Source organism: Schistocerca nitens, chromosome 5 (genome assembly GCF_023898315.1).
Source record: "Schistocerca nitens isolate TAMUIC-IGC-003100 chromosome 5, iqSchNite1.1, whole genome shotgun sequence".
NCBI lineage: Eukaryota > Metazoa > Arthropoda > Insecta > Orthoptera > Acrididae > Schistocerca > Schistocerca nitens.
In genome coordinates, this window is record NC_064618.1 from 747,627,236 (window position 1) to 747,644,103 (window position 16,868).

The 16,868-nt window shown below is 40.6% G+C and overlaps 1 protein-coding gene across 1 annotated transcript in view; it reads left to right on the plus strand.

Annotated features, from left to right (window-relative positions):
- The window catches only part of LOC126260926 (probable 2-oxoglutarate dehydrogenase E1 component DHKTD1 homolog, mitochondrial), a 322,465-nt gene that overhangs the window by 300,176 nt on the left and 5,421 nt on the right, over positions 1 to 16,868 (plus strand). The window contains exons 17-18 of the mRNA XM_049958422.1: positions 870 to 1,058; positions 1,275 to 1,360. Coding sequence (XP_049814379.1) covers positions 870 to 1,058; positions 1,275 to 1,360 — 275 coding nt within the window. The remainder of the gene's footprint in view (positions 1 to 869; positions 1,059 to 1,274; positions 1,361 to 16,868) is intronic.

Below are 16,868 nucleotides of genomic sequence, written 5' to 3' on the forward strand. Positions count from 1 at the left end.
CTGCTTTACGATTGTCCATCCTCTTTTAGAATACTGCTGTGTGGTGTAGGATCCTTATCAGATGGGATTGACAGAGTACACCTAGAAAGTTCAAAGAAGGGCAGCACATCTTGTATTATCACAAAATAGGGGAGAGAGTGTCACTGAAATGATACGGGATTTGGGGTGACCATCATTAAAAGAAAGGCGTTTTTCATTGTGGTGGAATCTTCTCATGAAATTTCAATCACCAACTTTCTCTTCCAAATATGAAAATTCTTTGTTCATGCTGACCTGCATCGAGAAAAACAATCACCATAATAACATAAGGGAAATCAGAACTCACACAAAAAGATATAGGTGTTTGTTTTTTTTTCCACATGCTGCACAAGATTGGAATAATAGATAATTATTTAGAAAGTGTTCGATGAACCATCTGCCAGGCACTTAAATGTTATATGCAGAATATCCACGTAAAAGTAGACGTAGATGTTCCTGTACTTCAGGTTAATGAAACCATGAACTCCTTTCAGTGTGAATAGATATACATTTTATGACAAATGAGTGGCAGAAAATTTTCTCTATTTAACACTTTACTTAAATGCCAATGTAAACTTTATGACAGCTTTCATGTTATAGTATTATATTGTACATAAAGTTCTGAAATTTACTTTATGCATTGATTGCATTCTTAATAAATTAATGAGGTTTAATTTATGCATGTGCTTCTTGTAGGTCTCATGAAATCATTGTAAACATTGTGTGCAGATGTCTAAATACAGTATAATGATTCAGACTCTTCTTAGTTAATCAATATTTTGAAAGTTAAGTTGTTATGTAGTATTTATAGTATAACCTGACACAGATAATGAAGGTTTTATTTTTTCCAGGGGATGATAAAGTGAATGCACAGAATGTAACAAAAATTATATTTGTCAGTGGAAAACATTACTATGCTCTGGAAGCACAGAGACAGAAGTTAAATGTGAAAGATGTCGCAATTGTGAGAGTTGAAGGACTGTCACCTTTTCCTCTTAAGCAGTTACAGCAGGAAATTGCAAAATATAAGTTTGCAAAAGGTAAATGGAAGTCTTAGATGCAAATATGTTTGATGCACCTAGATGTTGCAGAAGGCAAAATGTGTCATTCATTGACATTCTTCCTGATTTTATTCGTGATTAACAGTTGAGTAAATGTGCACATGGGTGCTTGAAGTTTGAACATTAGATCAGTCTAGAGATACTGAAGAAATGTAAGGATATCATTGTGTTCAACATATTTTCTTCTGGTTGTAGTGTTCATTTGGAGTCAAGAAGAACATCAGAACATGGGTGCATGGAATTTTGCAAGAACTCGATTTGAAAATCTTCTTGGTAGAAAGGTATGATGAACACTGAATAATTAAAGATTATATAGTTGGAGAGTCAAGGCCTATTAGTAAAGTGATATTCTGTGATTATGTTTTGTATTATTCCTTGCAGTTGCTGTTTTGAATTTTGGGTTTGGGCGGTTATTATAAACTACCTTAGTGCCTGCTGCTTCACTTGTGCAGACTGCATGATCTGCACAGATTTTTTTAAAATTGAATTTCTACGTTGTTCACAAATTGCAACACCTTCTAAACTTCTCACAATAATTAAGGCCTTAGAACCACAGTCTTTTCCAAATGTACTTCTAACCAAAAAGCAAGTGTGGTAATTGGAGTCCAATGTTTTTCTTAATCATGCCTTTTGTATTCTCATGGAGACATTTCTGTAGAAACTTTCATCCCCTAATATATATTTCTTTATATGTAACTGAGGACTGAAAGACGAATTTTCATAGATTTAGTTGTTGAGTTTCTCCTGGCGTAATTGTTGATCGAACAGTCCACGAGTGTACTGCCGGTTCATTGTGTCCAACTGGCAGTACACCGATGGATGTTTGCTGATAGATTTAGCTATAAAAGGAGAGAAGTAAAAGATTGTGGGTCTGCTAGTGGAACAGAAGGCTGTGGAGTGGGAACAGGGAAGGGGATAGGTGGGTGAAGAACACTTGGTAAGGAAGGGTGAGGCAAGGAGGGTTATGGGAATGTGGGATATATTTAAGGGAGAGTTCCCACCCATGCAGTTCAGAAAACTGGTGTTGGTAGGAAGGATACAGATGGCACAGGCTGTGAAGCAGTCATTAAAATGAAGGACATTGTGTTGGGCAGTGTGCTCAGCAACTGGATGGTCCAGCTGTTTCTTGGTCATTCATGCGGACAGACAACTTGCCAGTTGTCATGCCCACATAGAATGAAGCACAATGGTTGCAGCTTATGTTGTAGATCACATGACTGTTTTCACAGGTAGCCCTGCCTTTGATCAATAAGTGATGCTTCTGATCAGACTGGAGTAGATGGTGATGGGAGGATGTAAGAACATCTCTTGCTTCTAGGTCTATTACAGGGATATGAGACATGAGACAAAGGAGTTGGGAACAGGACTTGTGTACGAATGGACAAGGATATTGTTTGGGTTTGGTAGGTGGTGGAAAACCACTGTGGAGGGATGGGGAGGATAGTGGGTAAGACATCCTCATTTCATGGCATGACAAGAGGTAGTGGAAACCCTGGTGGAGAATGTGATTCAATTGCTCCAGTCCTGAGTGGTATTGAGTAATGAAGGGAATGCTCCTATATGGCCGGATGCTAGGGCTTTGGAAGGTGCTGGGTGACTGGAGGGATAAGCCATGGGAGATCTGTTTCTGTCCAATGTTGGGAGGGTAATTATGGTCTGTGGAGGCTTTATTGAGACCCTTGGTATATTTCGAGAGGGACTGCTTCTCACTACAGATGCAAAAGCCATGGGTGGCTAGGCTGTATGGAAGGGACTTCTTGGTATGGGGTGGGTGGCAGCTGAGTGGAGGTATTGCTGGTGGTTGGTAGGTTTGATATGGATGGAGGTACTTATGCAGGTGGAGGTCAACATTGAGGAAGGTGCTTTTTGGGTTGATGAGGACCAGATGAAGAAAATGGGATAGAAGGTGTTGAGGTTCTGAAGGAATGTGGATAGGGTGTCAACCTCATTCCAGATCATGAAGATGACATCAATGATCTGAACCAGATGAGGGGTCCTCAGTGAATCTGAAACAAGTGAGGGGTGAACTTCTAGAGAGTTAGGAAGGATTGCTCTAAATGGCAAATGAATGGCGTAGGATAGTGCCATGTGTGTGCCCATTGACATACCCTGGATATGTATGTAGGAGAGGCATTCAAAGGAGAATTAATTGTGGGTGAGGATGTGGTTGGTCAAGGTGACCAGGAAGGAAGTCGTAAGTTTGGAATCCATATGCCACTGGGAAAGATGGAGTGGAATAGTGGCTAGACCTTGGGCATTAGGGATAGTAGTGTAAAGGGAGGTGGCATTAATAGTGAGGAGCAGAGCACCATGTTGTAAAGGAAAAAGAACTGTGGAGAATCTGTGGAGGAAATGGTTGGTATCTTTTGTATAGGAGGATAGGTTGCTGGAAATAGGCTGAAGATACTGGTCCATGAGAGCAGAGATTGCCTCATTGGTGGCACAGTAACTGGCTTCTATGGGGCATCCTGGGTGGTTGTGTTTATGGTCTTTAGGAAGCATGTAGAAGGTAGGACTGCGGGGATCTAGGTGCGCAGTCCGGAACCGCGGGACTCCCACGGTCGCAGGTTCGAATCCTGCCTCGGGCATGGATGTGTGTGATGTCCTTAGGTTAGTTAGGTTTAAGTAGTTCTAAGTTCTAGGGGACTGATGACCACAGAAGTTAAGTCCCATAGTGCTCAGAGCCATTTTTTGACTGCGGGGAATGGCAGGGTTGAGAAGAGAAAGAGATAACTGGGAGAGGTTCGAATGGGCCTAAGGATTTGAGGAGAGACTGGAGATCCTGTTAGGTGTCTGGAACGGAGTCACTGTTGAAGGGTTGGTGGATGGATCAAACTGACAGCTGGCAGCATCGTTCTGTCAGATAATCCTTGCAGTTCAAAACAACAGTGGTGGTGCATTTGTCAGCAGGTAGGATGATAAGGTTGGGATCAGATTTTAGGTGGTGGATTGCGATGTTTTCTGTTCATTTAAGTTTGGTTTGCATGTTGAGGGATTTGAGGAATGATGGTGAGGCAAGGTTCAAGGTTAAGGAATTCTGGAAAGTTAACATGGAGTGATTTGGGGGCAGTGGGGGTGGATCATGGTTGGCAAGAGGAGTGGACTGAGTAAGAAAGGGCTCAACATTGGTCTTAGGTAAAGTCTGGTGGTAAAAAAGGTTTTTCCACTTTAGGGGCTGGGAAAAGGAGAGAGAGTCTTTAACAAGTCCAGAATGTTGAATTTGGGAGTGGAGGAAAAGGTGAGGCCTTTGGAAAGCACTGATACTTCTGGAGGGCTAAGGCTTTTGGAGGAAAGGTTCATGACCGTGTTTTGGGTCTGTTAAGATTCTGAATTCTGTATGGTGGTGGTGGTGGTGGAGGGGGGGGGGGGAGTTTTTGAGAGTGGGGTAAATGAAGTAGGTTTGCAAGACAGGGTTTGTCAGCTTTGAGGTGATGTGGGGGAGATTTGGAGGCTGTTGCAGATGTGGTGGATAGTGGTAGTCCAAGGTGGAAGTAGGAAGTGAACAGGTCGGCATTGTGCATTTTGTTCTAGTTCCTGGAGGAACTATGTGTTAGATGGGATCCAGAAATTTGGGACCACACAATATCAGAACTTTATGGATGGAGAGGAGGTACTGTAAGGAGGTTTGGGCCTGATTGACATGGTTCAGGGGGACTGTGTTGGCAAGAGTTAAGGACTGGTGGAATCTGAACAGGTAGAGGTCATATTTGGGGGGGGGGGGGGGGAGGTTCCATCAGCCAAGCAACAATGCAGGAGTTGTATGTGGGACTGGGTTGCAGCTAGGGATAAGAAACTTTTCTGTATTGACACAGATGGAAGGAAAAAGGATATATGGTGGAGCATAAATATGTGTAAAAATATGTAAATAACGTAGAAATACATGCAAAAAATTTCACAAAAGTGCAGCAAAATATGTGAGAAAAATAAAAAAAGATGAAAGATGATGTAGGGAGAAACAATATGAAACCTGAGGGTGTAGGCCAATAGGAAAAGGCAAAAGTGAACTAAAGTCATCATGAAAATGCAATGAGATCAAAGATAAAAATAAATAAGAAGATTGTAACATGAGGTGCAGGCCTGTGGGTGGATTTATATTAAAGTGGGGGACAGCACATGTACCCAGTTCACATCAGATTAGCATGCACGAAATGGAATAAGAGGGCAGGAAGAGTGGAGGGAGGGGGGAAAGGATGATGTAGAAGTTCGTGTGACATAAGAAAGTAAGGAAAAAAACAAACGAAAATACATGAGAGTGACCCAAGGAGAGTGATAAATTTAATGTTCAAGGATTAATGATGTTCGCTTGAGTAATGTGGCACATGAGATGATGCACCAACTATCAACACAGTCTTGTAACCACATGTTGTTTGTGGAGGGGACGGCTGATACAGTGTGGCCCGTAAGTGAGAGAGTGGAGTGCTGTTTGGAAGGCGACATATAGAACACAGGAAAGAAGAGAAAGAAAAGGACAGACACTGAGTATAGCAGCATTAGAAAATACTAACAAAGAAAAACAGCATTGGGTTACAGGATGGAAGAAAAGCCATTAGGCAAAATCAAACAGTGGAATATCCAGGATGGAACAGTGGCAGAATTATGAAAAGAGTAGTTTGCTACTCACCACATAGCGGAGATGTTAAATGACAGACAGGCACCACAAAAAGACTATTGAACATGTAAGCTTATGACCAGAAGGCCTTCTTCTGAAACAGAAAACATACACACACACGTTCATGCAAATGCAGCTCACACACACACATGGCCACTGTCTTTGGTTGAAGGGGTCAGACTGTGAGCAACTGCACATGATGGGAGAAATCGGTGGTGGGGATAAGGAGGAGGCTGGTGCAGGAAGGGGGAGGGAGAGCAGGGTACAGGTGGGGGCGGTAAAGTGCTGTTTGTGGGAGCATACAGGAACAAGATGGAGAAAGGGTAGGGCAGCTAGGTGCAGTTGAGAAATTCAACATAGGAGTGCAGGGAGGGGGAGGGGGAGGGGGAGGGGGGGGTGGAAAAGGAGAGAAGTAAAAAAGACTGGGGGTGTGCTTGTGGAATAGAAGGATGTGGAATGGGAACAGGGAAAGTGATAGGTGGGTGAAAGACAATATTAATGAAATTTGAGACCAGGAGGGTTATGGGAACACGGGATATATTACAGGAAGAGTTACCACGTTCACAATTCAGAAAAGCTGGTGTTGATGGGATAAATCCAGATGGCACAGGCTGTGAAGCAATCATTGAAATTAAGAATGTTGGTTAAGTCAGGGAGCATGCCTGTAATGATTTTTCAACTTAAAACTTGATAATGTTGAATTCATGAAGAAAAAAAATGCAGGAACAAAAAATTAGAACATCTGGAATGTGTTGCACACCTCACAGTTTAAATGGACTTGGCTGCACACTGCCCACAATAAGACATTGCAGGGTAAGAAGCAGCTTTTGTCTCATTTTATGGGGATGTGTTTAAAAAGAAAATCACATTGTGGAAAACGACACATTCTGACAAATGCAATCCAGTTCCCTAGGCTCACTGGCATTAAAGAAAACACAAGGTTTGAAGAATTCATTGTGTCCTTGAAAGAATTACAGGGATAGTTTTCTAAACATTTTGAGGACACTGCTAATCTTAGACCATTTGCTGTTTCAGTTGAAAATGCCCCTGTGCATGTGCATACATAACTGATTGACCTGCAGGATAATTGCTGTTTTAATGACAAGTTCTTTTATGTTAAATTTGTATTATTTTTATGCTCTAGAGCTGTGCTTAAATGGTGACATGTAGTAGTTTTGTACATCTACATCTACATGGATACTCTGCAAATCACATTTAAGTGCCTGGCAGAGGGTTCATCGAACCACCTTCACAATTCTCTATTATTCCAATCTCGTATAGCACGTGGAAATAATGAACACCTATATCTTTCCATATGAGCTCTGATTTCCGTTATTTTATCATGGTGATCATTCCGCCCTATGTAGGTTGGTGTCAACAAAATATTTTCGCATTTGGAGGAGAAAGTTGGTGATTGGAATTTCGTGAGAAGATTCCATCACAACAAAAAAATGCCTTTCTTTTAATGATTTCCAGCCCAAATCCTGTATCATTTCAGTGACTCTCTCTCCCATATTTTGCGATAATACAAAATGTGCTGCCTTTGCCTTTCTTTGAACTTCTTCGATGTACTCCGTCAGTCCTACCTGGTAAGGATTCCACACCGCGCAGCAGTATTCTAAAAGAGGACTGACAAGTGTAGTTTAGGCAGTCTCCTTAGTAGGTCTGTTACATTTTCTAAGTGTCCTGCCAATGAAACGCAGCCTTTGGTTAGCCTTCCCCAAAACGTTTTCTATATGTTCTTCCCAATTTAAGTTGTTCGTAATTGTAATACCTAGGTATTTAGTTGAATTGACGGCTTTTAGATTAGACTTATTTATCGTGTAACAAAAGTTTAATGAGTTCCTTTTAGCACTCATGCGGATGAGCTCACACTTTTCATTATTTAGGGTCAACTGCCACTTTTCGCACCATTCAGATATTTTTTCTAAATCGTTTTGCAGTTTGTTTTGATCTTCTAATGACTTTATTAGTCGATAAACGACAGCATCATCTGCAAACAACGGAAGATGGCTGCTCAGATTGTCTCCCAAATCGTTTATATAGATAAGGAACAGCAAAGGGCCCATAATATACCTTGAGGAACGCCTGAAATCACTTCTGTTTTACTCGATGACTTTCCATCAATTACTACGAACTGTGACCTCTCTGATAGGAAATTTCAAATCCAGTCACATAACTGAGACGATATTTCATAAGCACGCAATTTTACTATGAGCTGCTTGTGTGGTACAGTGTCAAAATCCTTCTGGAAATCCAGGAATACAGAATGGATCTGAAATCCCTTGTCAATAGCACTCAGCACTTCATGTGAATAAAGAGCTAGTTGTGTTTCACAGGAACGATGTTTTCTAAACCCATGTTGACTGTGTGTCAATAGACCGTTTCCTTTGAGGTAATTCATAATGTTTGAACACAATATATGTTCTAAAATCCTGCAGCATATCGACGTTAACAATATGGGCCTGTAATTTAGTGGATTACTCCTACTACCTTTCTTGAATATTGGTGTGACCTGTGCAACTTTCCGGTTTTTGGGTACGGATCTCTCATTGAGCGAACTGTTGTATATGATTGTCAAGTATGGAGCTAATGCATCAGCATACTCTGAAAGGAACCTAATTGGTATACAGTCTGGACCAGAAGACTTGCTTTTATTAAGTGATTTAAGTTGCTTCACTACTCCGAGGATATTTACTTCTATGTTACTCATGTTGGCAGCTGTTCTCGATTCAAATTCTGGAATATTTATTTCATCTTCTTTTGTGAAGGCATTTCGGAAGGCTGTGTTTAGTAAATCTGCTTTGGCAGCACTGTCTTCATTAGTATCTCCATCGTTATTGTGCAGAGAAGGCATTGATTGTTTCTTGCTGCTAACATACTTGACATATGACCAGAATCTCTTTGGATTTTCTGCCAGGTTTCAAGACAAAGTTTAATTGTGGAAAATGTTATAGGCGTCTCGCATTGAACTCCATGCTAAGTTTAGAGCTTCAGTAAAGGATCGCCAATCTTGAGGATTTTGCATCTGTTTTAATCTTTGTATGTGTATTGCCATACGATAAATAAAATAAATTTCATTAAATATCTCCAGGAAGTCTTAATTGCTTTCCTCAGGTAGAGCTTCCATGTCCTCACAATGACATTACATGACTGCTGCAGTATTTTGATGGACATTTTTGTGTGAAAGAATTTTTTCAATTATGAAACTTTTTAGGTCACAATTATGTGGCAACTAGAGTGCGAAAATCTGTGAAAGTGTCTGTGCCAGTCCTTATACCAACTGTTTCAACCAGATAAAAATAATATTATGTCTTCAGTGCTCCTAAAATCATTAAATAATATTGAAAATTTGTTATGTTTGTAATCTATGTTGTTGTGAAATGTGAAATATAAAACCAATTCATATGCCTGTACTACCATTTAAATGCGACATGTTCACAATTTCTCGCTCTCTCTCCTCATAGAGCACAAAAAGCATGGGTGATGGTGGGGAAAATGTACAGTGAGGCTGAATGCTGTGGCACTCGTGCCAGGCAATGGTCTGTAATTTGAAATCTTGACTACCCCTGACTTAGACAGATACAGATTAGTACCACATCAATGTAGGTATAATATAAGTAAAGGATAAGTGACTATATAAACAAGAACTAAACTCCTTCCAAACAGGCCTTGAAGGCTGCCATGTCATCCTCAGCCCACAGGTGCCATTGGATTCAAAAATGGGGGCATGTGGTCAGCACATCTCTCTGCCAGAAGTTGTCAGTTTTTGTTGTCAGAGCTGCTACTTCCCAAACAAGTAGCTCCTCAATTGACTCAGACAGGAGCTGAGTGCACCCTGCTTGTGAACAGCACTTGGCAGACTGGACAGTCACCCATCCAAGTGCTAGCCATGCCCGACAGCACTTGATGGTAATCTGACGGGAATCGGTGTTACCACTGCAGCAAGGTCATTGGCTGACTATATTCACAAAAATTCGAATAAAATCATAGGCCATAGATCTATAAGAATAATGCAGTGAACAGCTTTTGAATGACATGCTTCAGTAATATATTTGGAAACAAACACAGTAGCAGTCCCAACAGTGTATAGGACTCAAACAGTGAATGTTTTCAACTTCATTAAGCAGTTAAAGAGGGTACTAATAAAATAGCTTGAAATCATTGTATGTGAAGATATCAACATTGATTTCATCTCAGATATTTCTAATCAAGAGCATTTACTGGTACTAATGTCTAATTTTGGTTTGCCCTACACGGTAACATTACTAATAACAATAGAAGGATAGAATGCAACATCGATTAATTTGTTTTTAAATCCAACATGGTTTCATGAAATAGATGTGAGTCATTATTTATCTTAACATGATGATCACACTGAAACACAAAAGCATCCCCAGCAAAAAGGTTTAACTGAGAACCGAAACATACAGTTTCACAGAATCACAAATGCTGAGGAAAAGTTTATCAAGGACACGCATGGGATGAGAAATATAATTGAGGTTCTGAGAACCATTAGGGCCCAGAGCACAGAGGCAAAGCTTTGAGAAAAATAGAGGTTTTTGAAAATCAAATTTTCTAGATAAACGATCAGTCTCACAGGTCTGAACTGTTTTTTAATGAAGTCCTTACGTCCTATACTTCCTATGAAAAAATAATGTATCCAAAAATTATGTTATGAAATATTAACTACTATTTAAAATTATATTTATTATAATGTTAATTCAGAAAAATTCCATATGTAGGCTAGTGACAATAGTGTCTTTTGACTGTCATAAAGCTTATAATAAATGCGAAACCAGAATCAGAACATAAAGAACAGATACTAAATGCAGCATGCATGAAATAATTTGGGTGAAGGTCACGGTTAAAGCAGGCTCAGACATGGTAATTGGATGTCTCTATAGGCCCCCTAGCTCAGCAGCTGTTGTGGCTGAGCACCTGAAGGATAATTTGGAAAATATTTCAAGTAGATTTCCCCACCATGTTATAGTTCTGGGTGGAGATTTTAATTTGCCGGATATAGACTGGGAGACTGAAATGTTCATAACGGGTGGTAGGGACAAAGAATCCAGTGAAATTTTTTAAAGTGCTTTATCTGAAAACTATCTTGAGCAGTTAAACAGAGAACCGACTCATGGCAATAACATATTAGACCTCCTGGTGACAAACAGACCCGAACTATTTGAAACAGTTAACGCAGAACAGGGAATCAGCAATCATAAAGCGGTTACTGCATCGATGATTTCAGCCATAAATATATTAAGAAAGGTAGGAAGATTTTTCTGTTTAGCAAAAGTGACAAAAAGCAGATTACAGAGTACCTGATGGCTCAACACAAAAGTTTTGTCTCAAGTACAGATAGTGTTGAGAATCAGTGGACAAAGTTCAAAACCATCATACAGTATGCTTAGATAAGTATGTATGATGGTCGAAGCAGAGAGGATATAAAATGTAGACTGGCAATGGCAAGGAAAGCATTTCAGAAGAAGAGAAATTTGTTAACATCGAGTATAGGTTTAAGTGTCAGGAAGACGTTTCTGAAAGTATTTGTTTGGAGTGTAGCCATGTATGGAAGTGAAACATGGACGATAAATAGTTTGGACAAGAAGAGAATAGAAGCTTTCGAAATGTGGTGCTACAGAAGAATGCTGAAGATTAGATGGGTAGATCACATAACTAATGAGGAAGTATTGAATAGGATTGGGGAGAAGAGAAGTTTGTGGCACAACTTGGCTAGAAAAAGGGATCGGTTGGTAGGACATGTTCAGAGGCAACAAGGGATCACCAGTTTAGTATTGGAGGGCAGCATGGAGGGTAAAAATCGTAGAGGGAGACCAAGAAATGAATACACTAAGCAGATTCAGAAGGATGTAGGTTGCAGTAGGTACTGGGAGATGAAGAAGCTTGCACAGGATAGAGTACCTTGGAGAGCTGCATCAGTCTCAGGACTGAAGACCATAACAACAACAACAAGTATGTGTCAAGCAAGATTGTAAGAGATGGAAAAGAGGCACCATGGTACAACAACCGTGTTAGAAAACTGCTGCAGAAGCAAAGGGAACTTCACAGCAAGCATAAACATAGCCAAAGCCTTGCAGACAAACAAAAATTACGCGAAGTGAAATGTAGTGTGAGGAGGGCTATGCGAGAGGTGTTCAATGAATTCGAAAGTAAAGTTCTATGTACTGACTTGGCAGAAAATCCTAAGAAATTTTGGTCTTATTTCAAAGCGGTAGGTGGATCAAAACAAAATGTCCAGACACTCTGTGACCAAAATGGTACTGAAACAGAGGGTGACAGACTAAAGGCCGAAATACTAAATGTCTTTTTCCAAAGCTGTTTCACAGAGGAAGACTGCACTGTAGTTCCTTCTCTAGATTGTCGCACAGATGACAAAATGGTAGATATCAAAATAGACAATAGAGGGATAGAGAAACAATTAAAATCACTCAAAAGAGGAAAGGCCGCTGGACCTGATGGGATACCGGTTTGATTTTACACAGAGTACGCGAAAGAACTTGCCCCCCTTCTTGCTGCAGTGTACCGTAGGTCTCTAGAAGAGTGTAGCATTCCAAAGGATTGGAAAAGGACACAGGTTATCCCCGTTTTCAAGAAGGGACGTCGAAAAGATGTGCAGAACTATAGACCTATATCTCTAACGTCGATCAGTTGTAGAATTTTGGAACACATATTATGTTTGAGTATAATGACTTTTCTGGAGACTAGAAATCTACTCTGTAGGAATCAGCATGGGTTTCGAAAAAGACGGTCATGTGAAACCCAGCTCGCGCTATTTGTCCACGAGACTCAGAGAGCCATAGACACAGGCTCCCAGGTAGATGCCGTGTTTCTTGACTTCCACAAGGCGTTCGATACAGTTCCCCACAGTCGTTTAATGAACAAAGTAAGCGCATATGGACTATCAGACCAATTGTGTGATTGGATTGAAGAGTTCCTAGATAACAGAATGCAACATGTCTCTCAATGGAGAGAAGTCTTCCAAAGTTAGAATGATTTCAGGTGTGCCGCAGGGGAGTGTCGTAGGACCGTTGCTATTCACAATATACATAAATGACCTTGTGGATGACATCGGAAGTTCACTGAGGCTTTTTGCAGATGATGCTGTGGTATATCGAGAGGTTGTAACAATGGAAAATTGTACTGAAATGCAGGAGTATCTGCAGCAAATTGACACATGGTGCAGGGAATGGCAATTGAATCTCAATGTAGACAAGTGTAATGTGCAGAATACATAGAAAGAAAGATCCCTTATCATTTAGCTACAATATAGCAGGTCAGCAACTGGAAGCAGTTAATGCCATAAATCATCTGGGAGTGGGCATTAGGAGTAATTTAAAATGGAATGATCATATAAAGTGATTGCCGGTAAAGCAGATGCCAGACTGAGATTCATTGGAAGAATCCTAAGGAAATGTAATCCGAAAACAAAGGAAGTAGGTTACAGTACGCTTGTTTGCCCACTGCTTGAATACTGCTCAGCAGTGTGGGATCCGTACCAGATAGGGTTGATAGAAGAGATATAGAAGATCCAACAGAGAGCAGCGCGCTTCATTACAGGATCATTTAGTAATCGCAAAAGCATTACAGAGATGATAGATAAACTCCAGTGGAAGACTCTGCAGGAGAGACGCTCAGTAGCTCGGTACGTGCTTTGTTGAAGTTTCGAGAACGTACCTTCACCGAAGAATCAAGTAGTATATTGCTCCCTCCTACGTATATCTCGCAAAGAGACCATGAGGATAAAATCAGAGAGATTAGAGCCCACACAGAAGCATACCGACAATCCTTCTTTCCACGAACAATACGAGACTGGAATAGAAGGGAGAACCGATAGAGGTACTCAAGGTACCCTCTGCCACACATCGTCAGGTGGCTTGCGGAGTATGGATGTAGATGTAGATGTAGATGCACACACAGTTATGACCTATTCCAGAACTTAATGGTCCTGGTTAACATTTTTTCACTAAGCACATTCTGTGGCTTGAGATTTAGATAAAACTGCTGATACACCACTGATTATGAAGTATTACTACTACATACATGATGTAGACATTAAATTATGTAATCAACCATAGATAACAATTGGACAGCACACAGCAAAAAGTAATGCTTTTCGTTTTGGGCCCATATACAAATGAATATCTTAGAAATTGATGTGAAGCTTTCCATAAATGTTCACATATACAGTGTGGATTTAGAGATAGATATAAATCTGGTTCACCATAAGATAACAGATGTCAGGAGCATGCATACATGCTATAGTCTTAAAATTGATGCCGACATACCTTAGGCCAATATGGTTCTCAGTTCTTTCTCAGACATATGCTTACAACATTATTAATACTATTTTTCTTTACAATGGGTCAAGGACATCTACAATGAAAGCTAATCCTAACATATGGGATCAAAATACATTGTCCAGTCACATTTATGTGACCACCTATCAAAAACCTAAGTAACTACCTTTTGTAGCATGAGATCTACAGGAAGAGAATAAATGAGGCTCTGGAAGGTACTGACAGGAATGTGGAACCATGCTGATCCAGTGCCATGGCCAGCTGTGCTAGGTTTCTTGGTTGAGGGTCCATGATGTGAACAGCCCAATCGAGGTGGTCTCACAGATTCTTGACCACATTTAAATTCGTGGAGTTTGTTGGCCAGGGGAGTAAAGTAAACTCATCCTGGTGCTCTTTGAACCACAGATGTAAACTGTGAGCTGTTTGACATATTGCATTGTCCTGCTGGAGGATGCCAACAAGTCAGGTAAAAAAAGAGGTGCTCATAGAGGTGAGCATGGTCCCCCAGGATATCCATTGTGCCATTTGGAATAATGTGATCACCCAGGAAATGGCTCAAAAACATTCCCCAAACCATAACACACACAGGGTTTGCATTCAGATGTTTCACACTGTACTCACCAATGGCTATCTGTCTGATGGAAAAGAAAATGTGATTCATCTGCAAAGGTCATTTGTCACCACTTAGTGGACATCCAGTTGCAGTACTGGCTTGCAAATTCCAGCCTTCAGTGCTAATGAACAGCAGGCAAGAACCCTGCACCTGCTGCAGGGGCCCATACACAGTAACATTAACTGAAGGGTAATTAATGAGACACTGTTGATTGACTTTTGGTTGATCTGGGTCGTAAGCTGTCAACACTTGCATGTCTGTTCACCCACACACATCTCTGCAGCCATCTTTCATCCCTTTCATCTAAGGCCCATGGTGCCCGCAGTTGTGTCAGTACCAATTTTGGATAGTGCCATTTTCCCATGCACGGTGTACTTTAATCATAGCAGCACATGAACAGTTTACAAGCTTTGTCATTTTGAAAAGGCTTCCACCCTTGGCCTGAAATCCAATGTTCATGCCCTTTTGGACATGAGATAAATCACTCTGTTTCGACATTATGACAACAACTGCACTGTTTTCTGCATTCCCCGATGTGCTTTATGTACCCTTCACTGCTAGTACTGCCACCAGCCATCTGTGAGCAGTTATTGCACATTGACATAGAAAATAGGCTGTGTTCACATTAATGTGATTGGACTGTGTATCTTGTGCCAGGAGGGAAAAGCTTTATTTAGTACAGGGGATTACCTATAATAAAAATATGAGAGCATGAAAGCTAATCTGTAAGTGTCTTTTCATTGTGCGTGTCTGCAGCTTGTTGTTTCTTTCATATTCAGCTGTCAGGGCTGATCTTTTTTATTCCCAACAACTCATTAATAGATGTGCTATGGAATTTGAGTCTTAGCGGTTAGTATCTTGTTACTTTTGAATTGTATCTTGCCCTCTGCAGCAATCAAGCAACATGGTTTGAAGTGAACTACCCTTCTGTTCAGCATTTTGTGTGTCTCACTAAGGCTCATTCTTGTTTTTATTGATGAAAGTATCCTAAAAATGTTCTGAACTGCCAGAGTTACTGTTATTCTGTCCTCACAACTTCCCAGGTATAATTGCCCGCTAATCAACCAAACAGCAAATGTAATATTGCCAAGTGCAGTGGAAAATACTGTGACTTCAGCAATCAGTATGTATATAGGTCCCCCCACCCACCCCCGGCCATCCATCCTTCTACCCCTCACCCCCCCCTCCCCCCTCCTGCTCTACACTGTCATGGGAAATTGGACAGCTGTTTTGGAGCTGCTTTGCAGTCAGGATGGATGTGAAACCTTACAGAGGAGTGTCAAAATTGTATCCTCAAATCTTTTGTCTGTCACTTCTTTGTTCAACCTTTACTGAACTGCAGAAATGGACCAAGCCAAGGGCAGCAGTTTATATGGGTGTTATCCAATGCCAGTTCTCCCCATGAATCTCCATTCCTTCCTTGTATCAAGTGAACAAAGAAAATTCCATGTTTTCTGCTAGAAGAGAGGAGAAAAAGCGAAATTTAAAGATAAAAAATATGCCCTCTCCAGGAGTTGGATCCTTCTCATCTCTCTGGGGTGAAGTGTTTACGAGCAGTCTCTTATAGATTGTAGCTAAACCAACAACTTAACAAACAATCTGTCACTTTGATGTTGTTCATGAGCACTTTTACCTTATTGAAGATTTATGGTTGACTTCTCATGTTTTCTTGATACAGCTGACCTGCTATGCAGTGCCACTAATTGTGCTGTGGGACTTTGTTTCCAACTGCAGATGCTTCAGGGCTGTAAGAGAGCTCACATCTGTGCCAACTCTCTACAAAATGACATAACTGCTCTTTTAAAGAACTCTTCTTTATTTGATTGTTACTGTATTTAACATTTTACAATGTTAGGTAACAGATCTCTTATTACTCAGAGCAACATATTGGAAGTGAACCTCAGAACAAATGACATTTCTCCACAACTTTCTATCACTTGTTTCTGAGTGTTACACTGTCAGCATAAATGCTTCCTCTGTGCCTTCCAAAACAGTGCCAAGCTGTGACACAAAGTATAAATGACACCTCCAGAGCAGTTGGAGCATTGTGCCTTGCCAGAGTCCTGTGCTCATGCTTCTCACATTGTCTCTGCACAAACAAAAATTGAAGTGTGCACAGTGGATATTCTTTAGATGCTAATTACCTAAGCAATTTTTTTTTACATGAACATCTTTCATTTGATTGCGAGAAAGTGATAGAACAACCTGTTACTTTGCAGGGGTGTAACACAATGTCACATGCAGTC